General features: G+C 36.8%; 1 protein-coding gene across 2 annotated transcripts; it reads left to right on the forward strand.

Annotated features, from left to right (window-relative positions):
- Positions 1 to 1,764: 1,764 nt before the first annotated feature.
- LOC110455160 lies at positions 1,765 to 24,200 on the forward strand. 2 transcript variants are annotated; one of them, XM_021505130.1, is made up of 12 exons: positions 1,765 to 2,150; positions 5,447 to 5,885; positions 6,185 to 6,559; positions 13,054 to 13,134; positions 14,277 to 14,476; positions 16,860 to 16,956; positions 17,273 to 17,391; positions 18,658 to 19,007; positions 19,286 to 20,186; positions 21,027 to 21,054; positions 21,531 to 21,842; positions 22,399 to 24,200. In XM_021505130.1, the coding sequence occupies exons 2-12, from the start codon at positions 5,462 to 5,464 to the stop codon at positions 22,662 to 22,664; spliced, it is 3,153 nt and encodes a 1,050-aa protein (XP_021360805.1). In that variant the 5' UTR covers positions 1,765 to 2,150; positions 5,447 to 5,461; the 3' UTR covers positions 22,665 to 24,200. The 2 variants fall into 2 exon arrangements, with proteins under 2 accessions (XP_021360805.1, XP_021360806.1); XM_021505131.1 differs by having other exon boundaries at positions 13,057 to 13,134.
- Positions 24,201 to 24,240: the final 40 nt, after the last annotated feature.

A 24,240-nucleotide genomic window follows, 5' to 3' on the forward strand; every position in this document is an offset into this window, starting at 1 on the left:
GATTTATCTGCTTGGTTAAGAAGGGGCCGTTGGCCAAGTGGTTAATGCGTCTGACATTCTGCTCCACCAATGGGTCGCGGGTTCGAGACCTACGTGGAGCAGTCGTCAGGTCCTGGCCATAGGTCGGTGGGTTTTCACGGGGAACTCCGCCTTTCCTCAACAAAACCTGGCACGTCCTTAAATGACCATAACTGTTGATAGGACGTAAAACACAAACAAATCAAAACTTCTTGGTTAAATAGGGTCAAGCTATGTAACACCTACCAGTGATTCTAATGCAATATTTCAAAGGATTGTTTTACAGGATATTTCCTTTTGTAATAGACTCTATAAGTATACCACAGGGAATAGACCACTTTATTTAAAAAGGATGCGTCACAAAAGATGACATTCCAATCGTCCCAAAAAATAACTCAATTTATTTGGGTAAACGTACCGCCCAATCAAAACCTTTAAACGACCCATACAATTTCGGTCCTGGGACGTAAAACATAATCGCAATGTTCATTTTGTATCCTAGCCAAAATAAGTTCAGTTACAACCGCAATTGTCTCAGAAAATCAGAGGCCAGTGTCACACTACACTTGTACTGTACCTAGTACAAAATCTGAAGGAAATTTCAAAAGAGAATCTTTATCAATTTTCGACCAATTAGAAGGGTCATGAAGTTTCCACGGTAAATGATAAGTGAGGTTCAATCATTACATGTTCAAATAATCAAATAATCAGGAATTGTTTTTCTTTAATTTAGTTCGAGAATTTTTTTGTAGCCCCAGTGCATAAATTATCGAGAAGAATAACATGTACAACAAACGGTATATGTAATAGGTACCATTCCAGAAGTCACTGAAAATACCTCTATACAATCATAAACGAAAGGGGGAGGGAGGGGAACCATGGCGTAAACTTAGATTAAGTAGAATAAGAATGCTATTGTTGAAAACACAGAAAAAGCAATACATCTGGTGTACATGACACGATAGCTAACATTGAATGTAATTTGGACAATTTAAGAAGATCCCCAAACTGTCCAGTAGCCGCAAAGGACACATCGCGAAAGGCACAGTGCCGCAATACACTGCTACCAGCGTTAAACGAAATAATACAATATCTGAATTTTGACCAATCAGTAGACGCAGTGATATCTTGGCAAGTCTTAACAAGTCCACCAGTACTCAGGCGAAACACTATTTTAACCCGACCCTAACCCTTTCACTACTGGAAACCAAAATGGACTCGTCCAGATCAATGCATGGAATATTTAACTTAAGTTACACAGGAGGTAAAGGGTTAAGTATTTAGGAACAGTATCTGACAAACTAGAACGAACACGGACAATATCCAATCACAAAGACGAATCAAAGAAGCAACAACATAAACTGAGGGGACACGAACACCAAAGGAAAACAAAATATGAAAAAAGGTCCAAACCAGGCGTCCACTGCATACCGACTGGTACCAGTTAAGTTTGTAGTAATTATCAGCGGCATTGTCTAAAGCTATCTAACCTAACTAACATTGAACTCTGTTACCGGGTTTCTGATGGTTCTCAGGGCTAATATTTCGCGGCTTTCCCGATTATTTTTTGTTTTACGTCCTATTAACAGCTATGGCCATTTAAGGACATGCCAGATTTTGGTGGTTATTGTATAATATAGGATCGACCGCATAGCTATTCACAAACAGGTTTTTAATGAAATGATATATGTCGTGTTACATGGTAACTCTATTTATGCACACACCCATTACCTTGGGTCTATTTTTAGAGTCTCAAAGGAAATCTTGCTTTTAAATTGCAGTTAAAACTAGACACTGGTGCAGCCAAGCAGATAAAGGTACAATTTGTAGGTCGTATCAGTTACACAAGTAACGAAGGAAGACAATTACATAACTTGTGCCTTTCCAGGCCTCAAACTCACGGATTACGACATCTGATCACCTAGCCCAGAAAGTATCCGTAGCTCCTACCACCACACCACCTCACAAAAGATGGCGGACACGTACGTAATGCTCGCAGGGAAGGTTATGTGTAAGGCGACTTTCACTCGTTTTCACTTTGGCAGAATATGAAGGAGCAATTCATCAAAAGAATTTTCCATTGTGACAAATTTATGATCGGCTATGGAACATAACGTTATCAACTGAACAAGGTTAGTGCTTCCTGCTTCCCGCTTGGGGTGTCTTTTGACATTGTGTAAATGATCTTGTGTTTTCATTAATCAGTATTCCATTTTTAGGAGACATATTTACATAAGTAATATGCTTGTTTCTTTTTTCATATATATTAGATTTTAATTTTAAAAATTAAATAGAAAATGCAAATTCAATAATAATAAAAAAAGTTTTAAGGAAAGTAACTCTTCTCTAACATAAGCCATAAGGTAAAGTGTGTGGGGTTGCATACAGTGTATATCATTTGTACTGTCATATTCCCCGGTGTATGAAACATGGTTTGATATCATATCATGATTAACACTCCTTTTGTGTAATTTTAGTGTCCTTTGATGTCACATGCAAGCAATTTTAATATAATACTTGATCTTGTGTTAGTTTTATAAGACGATAAATCGGAAAAATGGTACCACATCGTCACTACACAAGGGAATAATAATAACGTGCTATTGTTACAATCATACAACAGACAATTTAGGAATTAAGGTAGAAAAATATGTTTTAATTTAAAATGGGTCATTTTATCGTGTTTCCCCCCTGTATAGAGCTAATGAGGTGTTCTACATATCAAGTATAAACTGTATGGCGACATAATTTAGCTGTGTAGAGGGGGTAGTGACGAAGGTAGGACATTTCATAAAAGTAAAACAGTATAGTGACACACGAAAGCTAATCTTTTATGGTTGTTTTACTGTGATATTACTTTATACCTATAAACAGAGTACATTATCAGCACGTTTTACTGTGTAGCGACAAATGACAGATATTACTTTATACCTATAAACAGAGTACATTATCAGCACGTTTTACTGTGTAGCGACAAATGACAGATATTACTTTATACCTATAAACAGAGTACATTATCAGCACGTTTTACTGTGTAGCGACAAATGACAGATATTACTTTATACCTATAAACAAAGTACATTATCAGCACGTTTTACTGTGAAGTGACATACGAATGACGGTATATTAGGTTCGTCTCTTAAATAACAAACGATGGTTAATATGACGATATTTTTTTGTATAGTGACAAAAAATCAGAGAGAAAATAATGTCTAAATTACAAAGCAAGAAGACATTCTAGGTTGAGTTCGGTAATTTAATAAAGATTAATAAAGGTTTAGGGAAACACTGATTTAGAAGGCAATCGGATGTTTTATTTGACGTATCATCATCTATAAAGATGTTTAAAGGATGTTTTTTTGTTGGATTATATACATATTTGTTCCTGTCACATCACACGACGAGTAACAGTTGTATTACAACTCAGGTGACCGTTAAGGCCCACGGGCTTCTTGCCTGTCTAATTCCTATAATGAATTTAACTAATTGCAAAACGTAAAGCTCCGAGCAATACTTATTAGAGAGTGAATTCCATTAGTCAAATGTATTTTATTAAGTCATTTTTGATTTCAAAACTTAACTATTTTTGATACACCCACCAAACATTTATTACCAATCAAAATTATTTGTTGGTTGATTTCTCGTGGAATGGTAAATCTCATTAAAAAACGTCACAATTAAAAACTATTATGGAGGGGAAGAGGTGAAAGATAATTGATGTATAAGTTCCTTTATATTCTGTTGGGTAAGACGAAAAGTTTATTCAACAGGTAAACACAATAGTTGGCTTGCAAAGCATGGGATATACTTAACGACTCTGCATTTATAAGGTTTAATAGAAATACAAATCATTTTAAAAACTCCTCTTAGGTATTTCAAGGACATCCAGGTAAAGGTTTATTTTTATCGAAACAAGTTTGAAAGAGGCGTGTTTACATTGAATGACTCACAATTCACATAATTTGATTTTTTTCACGTTACGAGTTCCGACATGATTTTTCAATTAATACAAAATTTTTGAAATATCACGGACTGGTATCTGCTTTCAAACGTCTTGAAAACCCCCCATTATTTTCTGGTAGAAAGCCTTTGCAGCCTATTATTCCACTCCTTTTTGATATTATATCTTTTATATCATAAAGAGGTTCTAAAAATTTCTATAACTGTATTATTTGCTCTCTTGTCACTGCCTACTAAGACAGAGAATGAAACCACTGGTTAGATACTGATAAGACAAACGAAAACAAATATTTAAATAATCTTTTACATTTTAAATTTAAAATATGATGTAACAATGGTTCCATGTTAGAATTATACAACAAATTTTGGTAACAAACACTTTTATTTTAAAAATCAAAGTGTGTTTATGACGTATTGGCACGGTTCGGAATTGAAATTAACCAGCAATCCTCTAACTTTCGAAATCAATACGGCATGCGGTTTGACGTACATCCCATTCTATTTCAACAGTTGTTTTGATCAGTTTCGATTTTGGTCCCTAGCATCACTGATGTGTCGCAGAAGGCAGACACAGCTGTAGGATGCACTGTTCATTTTTGCATGCTGTATCTATTACAAAATTTTGTTGGATATGTGCTACGTTCATCTTACGTTTGTGCATGTACATCATAATTGTTTGATAACTTCAAGACGATTCCCCGATATTCTTTTATGGATAAATTATACAATGTAATATTTCAATTAGTTTACGACGAGGTCATTTCCAAACACCATGTTGTACAAGGAAATAGTTAATACCTATAGTGAGGTTGTAAAAACAAAAATATGAAGGCTGAATAACGATTTGGTTGCATTCATGGTCGAATCAAGGTAATTCTCAAAATTCCAAGGGTTACGCGTTTTTACGTTCTTTGCACTCTTGGAAACATCCTCGAAAATTCCTGGGGCTACGCTTTCTTAAGTTCTCTACATCCCTGGTTATGACGTAATCATCGAATGTTCTGTAATCGCCAACTTTTAGATTTTACAAGTAGACTGTTTGATCATGTGATGTTCATCAAAAGAATCGTGCGATAGCATATCGGTAAAATTTATCAGGTATCGTTACTGTGTTATCTTGAAAGGACAGAGCAATTGGTGAGAACTTTTCATAACTGAAACCAATCAAACAGTTAGCTCTGTACATTCATTTTGTCATCACATGCATATGTATTTTAGGCATGCAGAGAACTTAAGTGAGCGTAGCGCCTGGAATTTCCAGGAAGGACGAAGAAGAGTGAGCCTCAAGCACATTATATATGAACTGCTTCACAATAATTTGACAGTTATTTTGCGCGAGTTATTTAATCACGAAAGCAACCAAATCTATATTCGATTATGTAGTCTCATATGATTCACAGATAGAAGTATGAGGCAAATCACTGCGTGACACACAGACATGGATGTAACAAGTATTATATTGTGTTAGTTGCAGCCTTACAAGATGGCCGCCGTTATAGTTACAGACGATATCATGCGGTATACTGTGGAGATTGGTGACGTCACCAGAATTGAGGACTGGGTTTATGCTAAGGTAGACCTTTCTAAATGGAGAGACATATCCGGCAACAACTTTTACCATCTCTGCGTCTTGTGCGGGAAGCCATCTGTACTTGAAAAGATTGACCAGACTTTCCCACAGTATCGTTGTCTTGTTAAACAAGAGAACGGGAATGGAATGACTCCGTTGCTGATGTGTTGCAAATCTGGGCCCTACATCGACTCGGCAACAACGCTGGCTACCATTGATCTCCTGCTGCGATTAGACGGGCAACCGACGATGCAAACATTCAGCAAATGTATATCAGTTGCCAAGGAACACAACGACATTCGTGTATATTTACGATGGAGGAAGGGAAGCCCATCCGGTAATTTTGGTTAAAGCTCCATATCGGTATTGATGTTCACTCATTATAATTATAATTATAAAGTCGAGGTTCCTATATATTGCTTTATCACAACCAATACCGTTGATCGTCTCAAGGTAGTTCACAAATTATTATCCGGGGTTCTGGGGCCTTTGCAATTAGCCAATATATTTCTCAACTCCCTGGGGAGCATACATTTAGGCGTTCAAAGCTATCATTCAACAATTCCAGCACTGCCCAACCACGTACTCATTTGAACAAGAAGATAACACGATCGATATATTTCTTTCCTGTTGCAGGACTACCCAATTTCATCAAAAAGGAAAATAATGATATCATATTGAAATACATCAACGTTGTGGAGACGGTGGACAAAGGCAAGACAAAACGCTACCAGAAGTGCATGCTAGAACGGCAAGGAGTGTTTGAGCACATCAGGATATTTTACGTTGGACCAGAAGGAGTAGGCAAGTCTACTCTATGCAGACGTATGACAAATCGTTCTACTCAGAATATCAGAAGTACCGATCTGATGGATTCATCAATGAACCGCCTCGCCGTCAATTTAAGAACTTGCCAACGGCGGGAAATACATGAAGATACGGCGTACCAGTTATCGATAGAAAAGATCAGGAAGGAAATTCACCATTCCGATCAGAAATTGCACCCTCCAGGTGAGTCATTGTACAATGGAGCAGTATTTAATTTCTTCATTCAAAGATAGAACGTTTAATTACAATTGACGCGGATAAAATAGATGATCTCTGTACAAACATGCAAACTAGCCAAAAAGGACATTTTATTAAATGAGGACATATGTTCAAACACAAACGGAAATAACCTTCAAGCTTTTATTAGAACGAATATGACTAATTTTTATAACGTGCCATTTTTAAGTTTTTAGGCACTCTGCAGATGCATACTATCTTATGTGATCAAGAACATTATTTTCTTCAGGAAATGATACTTTAATACAGCATTATTATATATGAAGATGGAACCTCAAGCTTATCTGACACATTCTCAGATATATGTGGTGTGTTGAATAAGGAAAGTGAATTAAATTGTCTTTATGTAAATCATGTTACTTTCATTACCCTATTTTATCATGATAAGGTTGAACATGTTTGTTTCAAAGATAAGGATGTACCATTTTCATGTTCAAATCTCGTTTTGATTTTTTTGTGACAGTTTTTTAGGTCACCTGAGCTTTGCTCAAGTGACCTATTCTAATTGCTTTCCGTCTGTCGTCGTCCGTCGTCCGTCGTGCGTCGTGCGTCGTCTGTCGTGCGTCGTGCGTAAACTTTTTACATTTTCAACTTCTTCTCAAGAACCAGTGGATGGATTTTTTTCATACTTGGTCAGATTCATCCTTGGTAGATGAGGCTACAAATTTGTAAAATTGGGATTCCAAAGGGAAAATTAACCAATATTTCGAAAATCTTCTTCTCCAGACTCAGAGGTACTACAGTCATTTTCTCTACATGGAAAGAAAGATCATCAGGGGCTTTACCTAAATTGTAAATTTCAGGAAACCTCAGCCATCCGTTCTACCTTGGGGAGGGGGTAAAGTTTACTATAGTTTATATAAGGAAATAACACTTTTGGGTATATTTTGACAACTTTTTGTAGGAAATTATTTTTACTTGTTGAGAATTATCCTTGGAGGAAGATGGTTTCAAATTGTAAAATTGAGATTCCTACCCCAACCCCTGGGGCAAGGGCGGGGCCCCAAAGGGAAAATTAACCAATATTTCAAAAATCTTCTTCTCCAGACTCAGAGGTACTACAGTCATTTTCTCTGCATGGAAAGAAAGATCATCAGGGGCTTTACTTAAATTGTAAATTTCAGGACCCCCCTTACCCCCAGCTATTCGTTCTCCTTTGGGGAGGGGGGTAAAGTTTACTATAGTTTATATATGAAATTTTTTTCTCCTCCAGACTCCAGTTCTACATTCATTTTCTCTGCATGGAAAGAAAATCATCAGGGGCTTCTCTTTAAATCGTAAATTTCAGGACCCCCGAGCTATCCGTTCTCCCTTGGGAAGGGGGTAAAGTTTACTATAGTTTATATAGGGAAATAACACTTTTGGGTATATATATTTTATCTATTTTCAGCAGAAAATTACTCAAACTTAGTCAGAATCATCTTTGGTGAATGAGAGTATTATTTTGTAAAATTTGGATTCCTGCCCCATCCCCAGGGACTAGGGCGGGGCCCCGAAGGGAACATTTACCAATATTTTCAAATTTTTATCCTTTGATGACATTATATTTCACTTAGTTTACATGCTGATTTCCACATCACATCTAAACAATAAAATAAAGCTACCAGTACCTATGATATAACTCAGGTGACCGCTAAGGCCCTTGGGCCTCTTGTTTTATAAAGTTAACAAAATATGATAAATTTCAAAAGCAAACATGCAACAGAAAAATGTATAAAAAACTAGATACCTATTGTTTGCATGTCTATTGTTTTTAAGTTTTAAAACATCACCAATTCGGCAGATTTTTAAATATTCCAAACAATACCAACATGGTTGCACTCTATTCCATCTTAAATGATTTTTAACATAATATTTATCGCTAGAAATGCCATTTTATTGCCACTTTTAACAGTATTACGTTGATGTTTTGCTGTGCTTTGAGCTTTAAAATGTTCAATACTATAAACCTAACATACAACTTTAGCGGAAACCTTTTTGATTTTTGATCACACAAAAGTTAACAAATAACACAAACAATAATATGTCAATAAGTGCACTGACCCATATTTTGTTCCTGGTTCAGGAAGAGAAACATATTTTCGATTGATCAACTGAATATTAAATAAGCAGCACTTTTTACATTAATCGTCAAAAATGCAAATTACGGTGAAAAAATATATTTAAATAATAAGAGGTAGCGGTAACCTATATTGCCTTTCTGAGATAAGAGTATGAGCTAAAGTCATTTTACTCCCGTAATTTAGAAGAAAATACTTTTTTCATAAATTGTGCAAAGGGCCGGTTTCCAAAACGGCCGCTTCTCTGATTCGAATTTCCTGTTGGTGGTGCATTGCCCATGCCGTAGTGGTCACGAATCTATAAAGTATAAAGATTTAGGTCACTTGGTTTGTTTTTTATGGCTCCTCAAAGTTGTACCTTTCAGAAGCTGTCTAAGTGTTGATAAAATGTGCATGTTATGTAAAATATTAATGAAAATCTAATCAAATGATGGTCACCGTAAAGAATACATTCATGGCATGATTGTGACAAAAAATCATGTTTCCATCGCGCCATTTGGCTGTTTTATGGAAGAAACAATCTCAAAAATGCCATTTTCGATGATAACATTTTAGACACAAAAACTGTGTTTTTTAGAGAATACACCCTTTTATGGGCGTTGGATGCAAACCAATTTTTATCCTATTAAACAGTACGTAATATGCTATTGATGAGAGGAAAAATCATCAAAATGTAAGTGGTGGAACATTTTCAAATGTTGGGTTGAATTAGCCTATGGTTGAATTGCCGATTTTCGACTTTCTTTAGATAATTAACAAAAAAACGAGAGTATTTGCTCGGTATGTTGAGAATATGTACACAGATATGAAAAAAAGTGAGAGAAACACTTTTTCATAAAAAAAATCCAAGATGGCTACTTCACAAGTCCCCGTGGTTGAAGACATTGGCTGACAAATAGACAGAACAACAAACAAAACGTGTTCCTTATGATTTTGGTTGGTTTTCGCATTTACGGGAGTGTTCATAGCTACGGGCGATTGTATAATACCTATATTTATAAGTTTGGTTAGTCACATGGTAACGGGGATCTTTCATATCGAGCCCCAAACATACTTTCGACATATGCACTCCGTTGCCGCATGGAAAACTATTTCAAGTTTTGTCGGAATTTCTTTACCTGTGGTTGTAATGGTCGAGGGTTTTCCAGCGTCCTGTAATACCCAAGGTAGTACAAGATACTGGAGATGTGCGCACACATTCCCATCGTTCTCTCTCCAACTGGGCACTGGCAGTAGTAGTCCTTTATTGGGGCCTCAACATCGGGTGAAACGGTGAACCGTATCCAAACGTTATATTTCGTTTGGCTTTTGTGTCGAGAATGTATTTGACATCGGAGAAGGTCTGGGGAGTGCTGGTAAAGCCACACCTCATAGTCTCCGTCATCACTTAAATGTTCGGCGATGTAACCAGGAGCCAGAGATATCTGATACGTTCCACACGTAATGGTTCTCAAGTAATCAAGATCGAGACGGGGAAACAGTACGGAAGATGCATCCATCTTGACAAACTCGGACCTTGCCCGTCTAGATAGATCCGGATCTGTCTTGACTCTCTGAGCTAAACCATTCGGTGTTGTCAAACGGTCCTTCATACGTTCAGCCATTAGCCTATCTTTGGCATCTCTCTCTGGAGATCTCTGGTAGATCGGTCCTCTAATACCATTCAGACAGGCTGTGACGGTTCGAAGCAAAGCCTCGATGACATTGATAAAGCTGTTAGACACCAATTGCGTTCGGAAGAACGTCCAGTGTTTCAGACGACCATGATAGGATTCCACAATCCACCTCGATTTGGTGATAGTTCTGTCAAGATTTGCTTGGACGTCAGAATGTTGACTTTGACCGGGTTTCAGGTATGACGGCATGCTAGCATTGAGGCCAGAGGCTTCGAGAACTGGTAGGACATCTCTAAAACCTCGGTCAACGACAACGTTGTCGTCTGGTTGTAGCCAAGTAACTAGCTTGTCCATGACTTTTTTTGTAATTGTAGCATCATTTTCGCTGCCAGTGAATGGTCCTACTGTGTCCAGAATGTAGCCATCTGGTAAGGCGATGCTCATGAATTTGAGATAGTTTCTCTTCTTCTGGCCACAGTAGGACATTCTCTGGAGCTTGTGGTCGGAGCTTTTCTGGATATAAATATAGGTGCCATCTAATATGGCAGTGGCTTTATCTCCAAAAAATGCTTCTGAAAAGACAGTATTGTGCCCGAGCAACTGTTCTCTTGTCAAGTGATCCGGACCTAGAAATTGTGGGACTATCGATGTGTCTAATGCCTGTACTATGGAGTGGAAAGTTTTGGACACACTTGACTTGGAAATTCCAAAAAGAGAAGAACACTGACTCCAGGAAATGTCGGTTTTCAGAGATCTCTGGTAGATCGGTTCTCTCATACCATTTAGACAGGTATATATACCAGATGAAAGATATGGGGAACAGAGCGAGTGGATTTCGAGGAACTGATCTTTGGACCAACCTGTCCAGGCCATGCATGCCGAGTCATCAAGAGAAGAAAAGCTTATTGTAAACGCAGACTGGTTCTGTGAAAGGACGTGCGACACCTCTAGGAGGTCATTAATGATTTCGGACGATTTTGATGGTAACTGAGATTCCAAGGAACCTCTACCATCAAGGACAACCTCTGTAGACGGATCTAAGTCGTTACCAATAAGGTGAATGGAGCAGACGCGGGATGAGGTGGGACACCACAGTTTGTGTGAATAGATCAGGTGATGTCTTGCACGTTTTGGTAAGACTGATGATTTTGTTCCATTTCTTGCAAAGGTAACAAGACAGAGACAGCATTTTTTGTGTGAAGATGATCCATTCAAAAGATCATGAAGGGTCAGCAACGGCAGGATATGGGACGGGGAGTCGTCTTCTTCCTCTATTTCCTGGTTCTGCTCGGGTTCAGGTTCAGGCTGATTTTTGTTCCGAAGATACTTCATGTAGCACTTCTGGCAAATAAGTGCTTGTTCCTTTGCTGACATCAATCCTTGTTGCACCAGCGTATCTAGGAGCCATTTATATTGTGGACTATTTACATTGCGTGCACTTCTGTTCTTATTGCCACTACGTTTCTTGAAGTATACTTGACACCCTTCTCCAACACATTTACCCTCCATCTTGAAACAATAACGATTGGTTTATGAAGCGTCGATAAAGTAACAAAATAGCAAGCCACCGATGATTGCTGTAAACAGCTAATACTTAGTAGTTTGGTACAATTATGCGAAAATGTGTGATAAATAACGAACAACTAATTACACAAAATAACAAGACAATATAATAAATCACATTCAATACCTCCAAGAAGCGCAGAATTGATTGATTACTTAGAACAAAATAAAGTATTTCATATGGATAATCTATCTATTCGATGTGGCGTGGTCGGCAGGCACAAAGAAAGTGAGACAAGTCAGGGTCCCAACCCTGACAGAGCCACAACGCTTTGGAGATGGGACAATAAAACAAGGAAAGTGAGACAAGAATAGCTAGCGTCGAGTCAATGATTCCGTAAACGTATAGACAAAGACAAGAAGATACGGATAAATGTACAAGGCCACACGATCAGAAAATTCAGAAGAGGACAACTTGAGATAGAACAGTATTCATGTATCAGGGTGTCCTCAGTGTAAATCTTTATATCGATACTGTTTATTTAGTCGTTACACATCATAAAACTGTCATGAAAATATCCGCTCTGATATTCAATATAAAAGTTTGTATATAATAAGCTATATAATAGGGTTTCAGACAAGGTTGTTACTCATTTCCCCTTTTCTTTCAATTTACAACCACATTCAGGCGGCGATATGAGAACGTTCCACCACATGGAATTAGCTGATTTTTGGTACACATATGAAACAAGTAAAGCTCTATCCGATTTTCTGATGGAAATTTGCATCCAAAACTATATAACGGGAGAAAATTGCAATTTTATGGCATTTTTCTTCATAATTGTGTCTCTGCAAGTGCATTTTCATCCGAGAATTTTTTTTTATGTTTTATGAATAAACACGATGTTTTGGAAATATTTATCAAAAGAAATTTATACTATGTTGCGAATTACAATTTCGAGATAACCTTCTTTTATTTACGAACTTATGTCTTTGATGCTGAAATTGACAACTTTATAAAAATACATTTTCACTGAAATTATGAAATCTGGGTGTCGGAAAGGTGTAGAATTATTCTTCGGAAAAGAAAAAAACAGTAGTTGAGCTAGATAAGAAATTATACGGGGGCAGGCTCCTATGGATAATTAACATTACTGGAAACAGGCCCTTTTCTTTTAACTTAGTTTGTTCTGCATACATACGGCCAAAACAAAATGTTTTGCTCAAACTCTGGAGTAATATTTCGCCTTTTTGCATTAAGTAGGTGTGACCTCACCAACCACATCAAAACCTCCAACAAGACCAAACGACGGTGAACGATTGGACACGTTGTCAAATGAAGGTGAGATCCACTTCTGTTATTTTATATTACTTTGTGACATACATCACCTTTATAAATTATTTCTAAAATTCGAAACCTGCAGTATACTATATTAACATTTGAGAACCAACCAGATTGTGGTTGGTTTATATCATAATGAACGCAAATGCTGTCAAGTGAAATGGAAATATGTCATGCATATTATTTTGGTATTTGATATGTATGATCACTTTATGAACCAACCAATCTGGTTGGTTGATATAATCTTAAACATTTTAAAATTAAGTGTTGGAAGCAGGGCTGTTATTGTCAAGAAAGGGAAAGGTCAGGATCATAAAAACGAAATCGTTACACTTTTCGTTCAGGGTTATTCATAAGCCGTTCCATTTGGTCATGCTACTAGTACAGCTCGAGGCTGATGAGGAACTGTTTGTAATAAGTTTATGAAGAACGGTTTGTAATACGTTTATGAAGAACTATTTATAATAAGTTTATGAAGAACTGTTTATAATAAGTTTATGAAGAACTGTTTGTAATAAGTTTATGAAGAACTGTTTGTAATAAGTTTATGAAGGGATTTCTTGGTATTCATTAGCAATGCATTATTGGTATATTCGAAAGTGAAATTGAAGGACGTGGCAATCTTACATGTCTGTCCATATGCTATCTTAATAGATTTAGCTTCACAATCGGATCAAATAAAACCACATGTAGACAACGGTGACCAACAGAACTGCTTTCTCAATGGCAGTTCTTGGGATCGTTGTTTTGTCATTTCCACTCTTTTACTGACTCTAAACATCGCCACTCGAGTCACATAGCTAAAGCTTGATGAGGACGGCAGACTAGAATATATCATACTTGTCCACAGCATGTTAAAAGTATTGCCTAAGAGATATAACCCCGCTGATGTTCAACTTTTAAAGTATTATTCTAATTTTTATCTAATTTTTATGATGACTTTCAAAGGGCTAGTAGGAGCAATCTTATTATTGTTCTAAAACACTCAGACTACCGGTGATGTGGTATTTTTTAATTTTTTTTTATCCAGGAGCTCATTCAAATGACCGCGTAATGTCAGACAATCTATCTTGTTTCGAGTTTTTTGTTCAATATCATTCATTTTTCCTTATGATTTTCCGTATCAATGTGTTTTTCGATAGTGAAAGAAAATGATGTTCCAAAGCACACATTAGATCGCCAAAAATCGTCCTTCAAATTCCCTCTTGGTAGTTATGGGCAACAGAGTGAGCGAGAGAAAAAATTGATTTACAATGCTGCCGAAATCAACTTTGCCGGAGATTTGCAGAAATCGACAGACGAAGAGGCGTACATTTCGCTGTGGGATTTTGCAGGAGAAGAGGTAAATAATGTCGGCATCAGTTCCGCGCTATCACAAGGAGACAAACACGAACATATTGCAGCCTCCCAAAACACACGCATACACTACACGCATGCATCTTTCACCATAGCTGTTGAGAGGACGTTAAACAATACTAAACCATACCAAACCAAAGGTAAATAATGTAAGCATAAACCAATGATTCACGAAAGGACCAAGAAAGATATAACAAAGTTACAAACACATGAGACGTAACCGGATTGGCAACGAAATAATTGTAAAACATTAAGGTAATAGGATTGTGTAACCATTTCTCAATACAATGTCTTCAATTTTTTTTAGTTATATTGCTTGGAAGTAAAGAAAAAAAATCTGCCACAAACAAATATGGGTTGTCTGAATTTTAAGGATTTTAAATGGAAATTTATGTAAAAAGGAGATAATTTTGAATAAAAAATGAAAGAATTTTTTTTGCAAAATAATGTCAATAAAAATTATACTGACATAGATTAGTATTGCATTAATGTATATCAATTTAATAAATGCTGATATTGTGTAAAATTAATTATCTATAAACGATTAAAAATTGCCTTTTTATAATAAAACCATATACACATAGTAATTGCATGTAAGAGTTATCTTTCTGGGAAATATTCACAATAGTGAAATAGGTAGCCGGTTTCCTGAAGTACAGATAAATGGACACATGTGACTCATTGATAAAAAACAACTGAATTAATGCCTGGATTGCTTTGAAATACTTTAATATTGAGAGAACACACTCTTCTGTCAATAATAAACTTACAAAATTCATCAGTTTAATATTAAATATTAGAATATGCGGATATTGTGATACTGTCTCCCTTCATTGGATTTTCAACTAGGATGTACTTCCTATTTCCGTTTATCAATACATTCATATAACCTTAATTGGAGTCTCACAAAGAAAAATCTTCGATACTCAAGGGATTATGCTTATTTTCGCTCTCGCCTGGAATATGTCATAGCAAAATTGATGGCACGCGGCTAGCTTTTTGATTGGTCTCGGGTAAAAACAATGACCAATCGATACATGTTAACTGACACCTGTCCATTGAAGATTACAGAGGAGCGACACCCGACTTCAAACCACTCACGTTTACGGTTAAGAGACCAATATACTCCTTTTGATGTACATCAAAGAATCAAACTAGTCTTCTCGTCTCATCCACAAGGTATCGCACACTGATCGTTCAATCTTGCTGTGACTTAGTCCAGGGGTGCAGAGAGCGAAAGTGAGCGCAACGCCTGGAGTATCGAGGATGAAAAAGGAGGAAAGAAAAGTTAATGTTTGTATCTAAAACAATGATGTACCAAAAGGTCAGAACATCAGAATAACTGTATCTGTGATTTCATATGAATTACCATCGACGTTGTCTTTAGAAGTCTAGATTATGAGGTGTCTAGATTATGAGGTGTCTAGATTATGAGGTTGGTCACTTTCTAAATGTATGCATCTCCTATACAACATGTATTGAGCATTACAAAGGTCTAGTATAAATGTGACGCCTGTGAATTGAAATTGATTTCCGTTCCTAATTTCACTCTGATTGCTACGCAGTGTAATATATTCATTTCTCTCATTTCCGTATGTGAAAGATAGAGCTATCTAGGGTAAGAAATGTGTGTAGGAAATGTCCATCTTACACCCCATTCCACGTGACATGACGTCACAATGACTCAACAATGACGTGACGTCACAAATTTGTAAAAAGCCCGATGCCGCAATGCGGAAAAAGGCGATGTGATGAAATTAAAACCTTTTTCAATATATTTGCCATACTCGGTAGAAAGATAAGATTATTTTTCCCTGTTCGCGCAGAAAAAAATATGGTGTATGCTTAATCTCGCTGACCGATTTTTGTTATAAAAAAAGCTCGGGGAATTGATATTTTTAAAATGGTACCCATTCCAAACGTATTTTCTTGATTTCTGAGCTGATTCTGGTAGTTGAAATGAGAGAAATAAGACTCTTCCATGCCCAAGGATGTAGGATAGGGAAATTCCAGCCTCGGGTTTTTCATTCCGCAAAACCATCGCTATATATTCGGGTTTTACCAAATTTGAAAACCCCCTAGTTGGGATTTCCCTATCCTACACCACTGTGCATGAAAGAGTATTATATTTTTAAATTTTAGAATTGTAACATATGAAAGCTTACACATATATACGTCACTTGAATTAATGAGGAGGGCAATCAAAACTAGTGGTGACTTCCTTTTATTTCTTCTATCCTTAACACTAACGAAACGTTAAATGAAAAAGAATATCAAAGTTATCCCATTTGTGTTCGATGTAGATGACAGTCGGTGATCTTCATGTAAAAGGCAATCTATATTAATAGTATTTCGTTATTAATTTCTAGCTGTACATGAATACAAACCACCTATTCCTGACCGGGGACGCTGTGTTTTTACTGCTCTTCAATATTGTTCAATGTATCAACGATTCTCGTCACATAAGTGAGTACTTTTCAATATTTAGGTATGGTCTTTGAATGTCAAAATCATCCCATATCTTAATATGAAATGTCGAAAACTGGTCACTTTATAATCCTCTCTTCTAAAACATTCTCATGTAATGGACGAGCTCGAAAGGTTCCGCATCATTGGGAAGGATCATCCCCACAAATTAATAAATGGATTTCTTGTTTGTTTAGCTGTTGATTTGATGGGATATAAGTTGCATCATAGTACTATTTGTTGTCCGTATTGAACACTTTTGAGAAAGTTTCTCATCCAAAAGATTAATTTGTTTGTGACTATATTTCGTTGACAGAACGACTCCATATGTGGCTGAAATCGATCGACGCATTATCTGAGGATCGTAGCTCACCCACCTTGCAGGCCCCACCCATAGTGCTTATAGGAACACACCTGGATCAGCTCCCTGGATCGGTAAAACTACAGAACATGTGTTGTCTTGTTTTCAAACAAAGGAATAGATAGGGTAAAAGGCAAGGTATATGTTTTTGATACATGTATCTTACAGCCCATATGATACAGCACGTTGTATTACAAATGCTTTTTGCATGGCACGACTCCTTGTAACGCATAGACTATTATCAAAAGAACGGTATTATATTTGTACAATATATAAACATTGTATATCATATACTTGCTTTAAATATCGACCAAATTGCATATGTGATACTGTGTCATTCCAATGGTCGCTATTGCCCGCCCGTGTAATAACTTATCGATATCAGTCCGCATCCGGTGATATCAGCCCGCTTCCGGATATATCAGCCCGCATCCGGGTCTTCAACATAATCCGGTCCGGTGACCGCTTCACATTTTAGAGGTTTGTTATTGTTGTCGTCTGCACCTCTCGCCTATACTTGAAGTAGATGAACTTATCGACAAAGAAAATGACCAAAGGTTGGATTAGGCGATGTTTGTTAACATCAAAAAAGGAAGGACACTGGTAGTTAATGTCGACAGCATGAAAAACGGCAATACGAAGAGGAAAACTATGTGATACAATTTCATAACATGCCTGTTTTTATATCTGACTCCATATTGGCCCTCAACCTATACCAGGCCCGCGGACCTTTCTGCCCTTGGGCCTGATTTATGTAACTCGGGCCAATACGGGGCTTGATATGAAAACAGGCATGTAATAACCTCTAAATATGTCGCAATGTTATAACATGATATCATTACTCCACTCAAGATGTCGTTTTGTCTGGCTTGTTGAGCTGATTCGTCTTTCTGAAAAGAAACAAAAATTGGGGCTTATTGGGAGATAATATTGACCTTTACATATACAAGATGTAAAATTACCTATCTTAGCGGCATTGTATATTAGCAAAATTTTAAAAGAACAGAATGGTGATTACTGCTGAATTCTAAATTCAAATACTTATTTTTATACCTGTCATACACTTCTGTTGCCGATCTGCAAATATATAATTTCGCAAAATGTCAGAAAATTCACCGCACAATAATTTTGTCCAAGTTTTAATTTCGCGACCTCCTCTCAATAGTGAGAATTGTGATAATAGACGGATAAAGCTTGGGCGAAATATTCTTGCTTGAAATATCCGTTTATATAGCAAAACAATATCCACGTGACAAAGAAGTCAGGTTCATGTTGCTCGCAATGAATAGGTCCGAATTGAATATCACAAACACGTTGATGAATTTTCTCTTCTTATCTAGGACTCGGAGAAAACGCTCCAAGCTGAATCATTCTACTCTGATATCGTGACCAGACATCCCGTTATGGCGGCCATCGCCGAACGTCACATTGTTACGTTCTTCCCATTAGACAACCTGAAGGATGACAACCCTATGTACGAAATGTTATGGTATGCCATTGTGAAAGCAGCACAACATCAGTCCCATTGGAAATGCCCTGTTCCCATGGTATGGCTTGCTTTGGAACGAGATATAATGCTGGCTAAAGGCAAGAGGGTGCGGGTCATGACACTGGATGAAGTAATTGAGAAAGTCAAAGGGCTTGAAGTTGAAGTAAAAGAAGGGGAATTCGGTGTAGAGGAATGTTTAAGGTAGGTGTATTTCTCTATGAATAGGCATCATTTTACAGAATATTGGCTATTCAGTATAAAAATTCCCAGTCTGGTTGCTATTTGGTTAACTGTGTCATTTTGTTAAAAACTTATGAATTGTATGAAATTGCGTTTGTGCAAATCCAAACATTGTACACAGTACATTTTAAAAAAAATATTGTGACGTTCTATTTTCACTGGTTCTTTTTTTATCCTGACATTTGGATTGACAGTTTCATTTTATCCATTAAAATTGATATTTTAATAACATTGTTCAGATATCTGCACCGGACAGGAATCATACTTTGCTTCGGGACCGACAGTCCGGATAGTAAAATAATAACAGATCCTCAATGGCTTGCTAGGGGATTTAGGGCCATCATCACCGCTCGCAATTTCATGCCGGACATTCCAGAACACTCTGAGGTGATGGATCATTATTACAAGACAGGCGAGATAACTCTTGCTCTGATCAAATTGCTTTGGGGAAAAGAAAAAGAAGATGGCTTCCTACAGCATGAACCCGTGCTTATTGCATACATGGTTCGCCTCGGTCTGCTCACACCACCACTCTCTGAAGGAGGAATAGACATCGACGAAGTCTTTTTCGTGCCATCTATCCTCCCTGAAGCTGAACCAGAAAAAATACAGCATCTCATAGAAAATACGTACACACAAAGGAGTGCAACGTTGTGCTTTGTTTTTATAAATGTCTTCGTTTCGTCACCAGTTTATGACAAAGTCATGGCATTCTGCATTCACAATTTCGGCAAAGCTGATTTGACATTCATGGAGCAGGGATACTGTCTCCAAAGAGGTCTTGGATGTTTTCGTCTGAATAGACGAAGAAACATGGTTCTACATTGCCAGGACTCAATCATCAAACTAACAATGTTCTCTTCAACATCAGATGATGCATTGGAAGCAGGTGAAGGGTTTCACCTGAAAAATGTACTGACAGCGATGTTAAAAACAGTTCTGGTCACTAATCAGCAGGGACACCTTGTGAAAGAGTTCGACCTTTTTCTAGACAAATCATATCGTGTCACTAACGACGGCAAATACGTGAGGGAGTCAGACCTCGCACAATCGTCTGAACCGTTGGACTGTTCCGGTCCAGCCAACAGCAAAACTGTCTGCAAGTCCGATTGGGATGTTTGGTTTGTTGATCCATCTTTGGTAAGTTGACGTCATATTTTGTATGATATTTTGATAACTAGACATTTTCATGTAGAGCCTTGGGTTAGTTAACCTCTTATTTGCGTATAAAGCAATGTCAGGGTATAAACCTTAATTATACATAAAACTTTCGCAATTTCAATTAATAAAAATTCGGTAAACAGATTCATGACTACAAAATAGTACATTTGTAAATGATCAAATGAACTGCCATTTGTAAATACAATTATGATAGGTGAATATCTTATAGTAGAAGAACGGTTCCATTATTGCATACGATATTCTAATACTTAGTAGGAGGGCGTCCGACTTTAGGAGATATTCTAATATTCCAAAATTAATTCTTTTAAAGGTTTGCATTCTCTGTTTATGTACCAACATATTTCTCTACTATACATCTTCTTTTAATGGATTGTGTCATGGCAAAACCGGAAGGACTATACGCGCCACGTTTCGGTTGCTACGAGTTGAGTAGTGTGGAAACTGTTACGAAATCCTGCATACCTGGTTATCCTTCGACACAAGATTAAAAGAATCGCTCGACAGTATTGCAGTGAAATTGACCGGCTTATACATAGTTTACCTGTGTAGCTCCACTGTGATCTTTAGCTGAGAGATAGCGTTTGGTCAACAATTAATGTCCGGAATCAATCCAATGGTTCACATGTACCGTCATTGATAGTTTTGTTATGAAATATTCCAAGGTTGTGGAGAGGGTTTGTTTATCGAGAACGGAAATCATGGATTTATAAGACACCATATTCTATAATGTCCTTTATATTTTTAGTTCTGTGCAATCTTTATCAGCCATTCAAATCCTTTTTTCATATTTTGTTGTAGAGAGCTGATGTTATGGAATCAGCAACGGGTGAGTTATAAATTTTGATATAAGCCAAATATTTTGCGTCTGTATTGATAGTATGGCTTATAGCGACTGTAAGCCATTTTGTAGGAGCGATGTTGAGAGCTTTAGTATTTATTCAAACATTTTATGCTATTGTAAAAACTTGCACCCGATGCACTGTAGATGAGATGACTACCATTTTTTATCAGCGATGTTAAGAGCTTATGTATTTATGAATATATATATATTACCGAATATTTACTCTAGTGAAGTCATTTTTAACGCTTATCATTTATAAAAAAAAAACAGGAAGCAATAGCGGAAGCTTACGTTGATAAAGAAAAGTAATAAAACATTTCATCTAAATACAATTTGCATTCATATTACTATCGTCCGTATGATGCGTTTTAGTTTAGACTAAGAAATAGCTTTACAACAGCAATTTTTATCAAATCTTATTCTTTCATCTTTTACATATTACGAACTTGTCTTTTTTTTAGTAAGCCCTTTCAACACAGTCAAGCGATTTACATCCAAGCAAATGAGCCGAATTGCAAAATATATTGGCTCAAGTTACTGCCTCCTCTTCACTGAGCTCGGAATGAAACTGCATGAAATGGAACAGGTACGGGAGAGCTACTCCAGTGAATGCTTCAGAACATTCATTACCCAACTTCTGTGTAAATGGCAGAATGGATTACCTCCCAAGTCGTCCATCCAGAGCATCTACACAGCACTTTCAGCTAACCATGTAGAAACAAGCCTTCTCTCTACCGAACTGCAGAGTGACATAGCGTCAATGGATCCTTCCGGTAAGAGAGTTTCAGGTGCCCATTGTTAATTACGCCCTTCATATTTAAATATGATTTTACAACAAATCTAAAACTTCTTAATACAGTACACAGTTCCCGTCACATTGTTTGAGTCACTAACGTTTTGCTTTATATCACAAAAATTACCATTGCAAATAAGCTTGACATGTTATCACTGACCACTTGATAATGACTATTCTTTCCGTCAGAATTAAGGCAATTCATTATAGATTTAAATTCAATACAGAATACGGTAATACAGTCTGTAGTATATATTCCAAAAACGACAAAAAATAATAGTCGATTAAGCGATCATAATTTTAAAATTAAGCACAGTGTACATATAAGTATGCTTGTAGTTTTAAAAGATATATCAACAAATAAATTCTGTTTGTGTCGCGTTTAAGATAAGAAGCGATAGAAAGGACAAGGCTTTGGAAGTTATACAGAACGCTTAGTGACTAAGGAGCAGATTGATTCTTCTAAAATAAGATAACACTAGCTTCTAAAAATCCCTGACTTAATTATCATTATTATTCCTTAATTTATATTTTAGATGAAGACGCTTGCAGAGTTCCGAATGAGAACGACATAGACTGTATTGCTCTCCGGCTGAACAAGTCATACGTTATTTTCTTTTTGGAACTTGGTATGGAGATTGCAGAGGTTGATCAAGCAATGCTTGATTGCAAAAATGTGAGACGGGCTTTCACCAAATTATTGAAACAATGGGTCGATCGATGTGGTCAGACAGCTTCGATGGGTCGGATCTACAAAGCTATGCAGGAATGTGGTATGGAGCATAACTCATTACGAGAATGAAATCAGTATGGACGATGAACAGTTTGACTGTTTTGAAGACGACGAACAACACAGTAGGACACATGTTCGTCAACGACTTTATAATATGTATCTTAAGTTGTTTTACAAGTATAACACACAGCCATTGGCTACGAGTTCTTCTCATATGTCATACATAAATGCAGGATGTGACAACTGTATATGGACATCAATTTTCTTGCTGCTAACACCCACCGTTCATACGAATCGCACTATCGTACACACGCATCTGTGTACAATGAAAGAGAGAGAGAGATTTGATATTGAAAGGAAATATTTTCATATATTTTCTGCATTTTCAATGCGTTGTCCTTGATATATAGAAAAGGAACTTTTACACGAATATACATTATGAAAATATAATCTTGATTCTAATAGAATATGGAAGTGAATTGCAGTTTTTTTTCATACCGTAGGTAAGTGTTAAGATCAACTAAAATGAGTATTGATTCCTTTTTATTATGAGATTAAACTTCAGCTGTTTTCACTGCTGATATTATAATACTGTATAACACGAAATGTTCGTTGTGTATAAACATTCGTGGTTTTCGTGGTTGAACCACGAAAATTAATACAACGAATTTATATGATATACGTGTATACTGTTGGTTAACATAGGATTTCCACGAAAGTTTGTAGCACGGAACCATCCTAAAGGCTTCAAACGACGAAGGAAAGTACCCACGAACATTGCGTGTTATACAGTGATACCTCTTCCGCAGCAGCAGCATTCCTTTACACAGCAGTTAGCTGTAATCTCCGCTGATATCATCAACGTTTTCTGCAACTCTGATTCACTCGCGCGACCATATGTTATCAAACGTTACATATACATTCGTTTCTAAATGATTTCTTCCAATGTGGTCTACCCAGCAACTCCTAAGAATGTGTGTCCACTGTAAACGTTGACTGCCACGGTGGCCTTTACAAGCCGTGATTTCATAATAGAGGAATATTGGTTGGCAATAAAACTCACATGCACTAAGACTTAATCAAAAGTTGGCATAAAGAACACTCATCAAAATTATCGACGTAGCAGTAATTGTTGCTGGCTGACATCGATGACGTAATGTTGACATCCGTTTCTAAGAGTTAACAAATGTCAGTCAGAAACCATTAGAAAATTTCCATCTGGATTTGACTTTACCGCGTAAACGGTCCATGATGTCTCTAACAATGCAACTGAACAAACCGAACAATTTCCGATTGAACACATTCATATGTAATATTAAGATAGTACAACTTGCTGTCAATCTTAAGGTCGATGCATTTCAATACCTATGGTTAGAACAGGCCGTATATCTGATAACGTGTCAGGGCCAAATTGTCGGAAGCCTAGTTAGCTTAGGTGAATACATCTCTCATTAATGCTGGATTACAAAGATGACTTTGAAAACACAAACAAGATGATAATAACTTTGATGAAGCATTGAACAATATTATCAGATTAAATGAGAAATAGTTCAAATGAAATATTAAGTGTATATAAGCTTGTATCTTAAATAAATAAAAAATGGTTTTCAAACATTGTCGGCTTATTATCATGTTAACCTCTAAG

Source organism: Mizuhopecten yessoensis, unplaced genomic scaffold (genome assembly GCF_002113885.1).
Source record: "Mizuhopecten yessoensis strain PY_sf001 unplaced genomic scaffold, ASM211388v2 scaffold8149, whole genome shotgun sequence".
Lineage (NCBI taxonomy): Eukaryota > Metazoa > Mollusca > Bivalvia > Pectinida > Pectinidae > Mizuhopecten > Mizuhopecten yessoensis.

Coding starts and splice junctions, on each gene's coding strand:
- LOC110455160 (XM_021505130.1), top strand. CDS start 5,462: ATGGCCGCCGTTATAGTTACAGACGATATCATGCGGTATACTGTGGAG. Junction 6,560..13,053: donor TCAGAAATTGCACCCTCCAG/GTGAGTCATTGT, acceptor TTTTGCATTAAG/TAGGTGTGACCTCACCAACC. Junction 21,843..22,398: donor AGCGTCAATGGATCCTTCCG/GTAAGAGAGTTT, acceptor TTTATATTTTAG/ATGAAGACGCTTGCAGAGTT.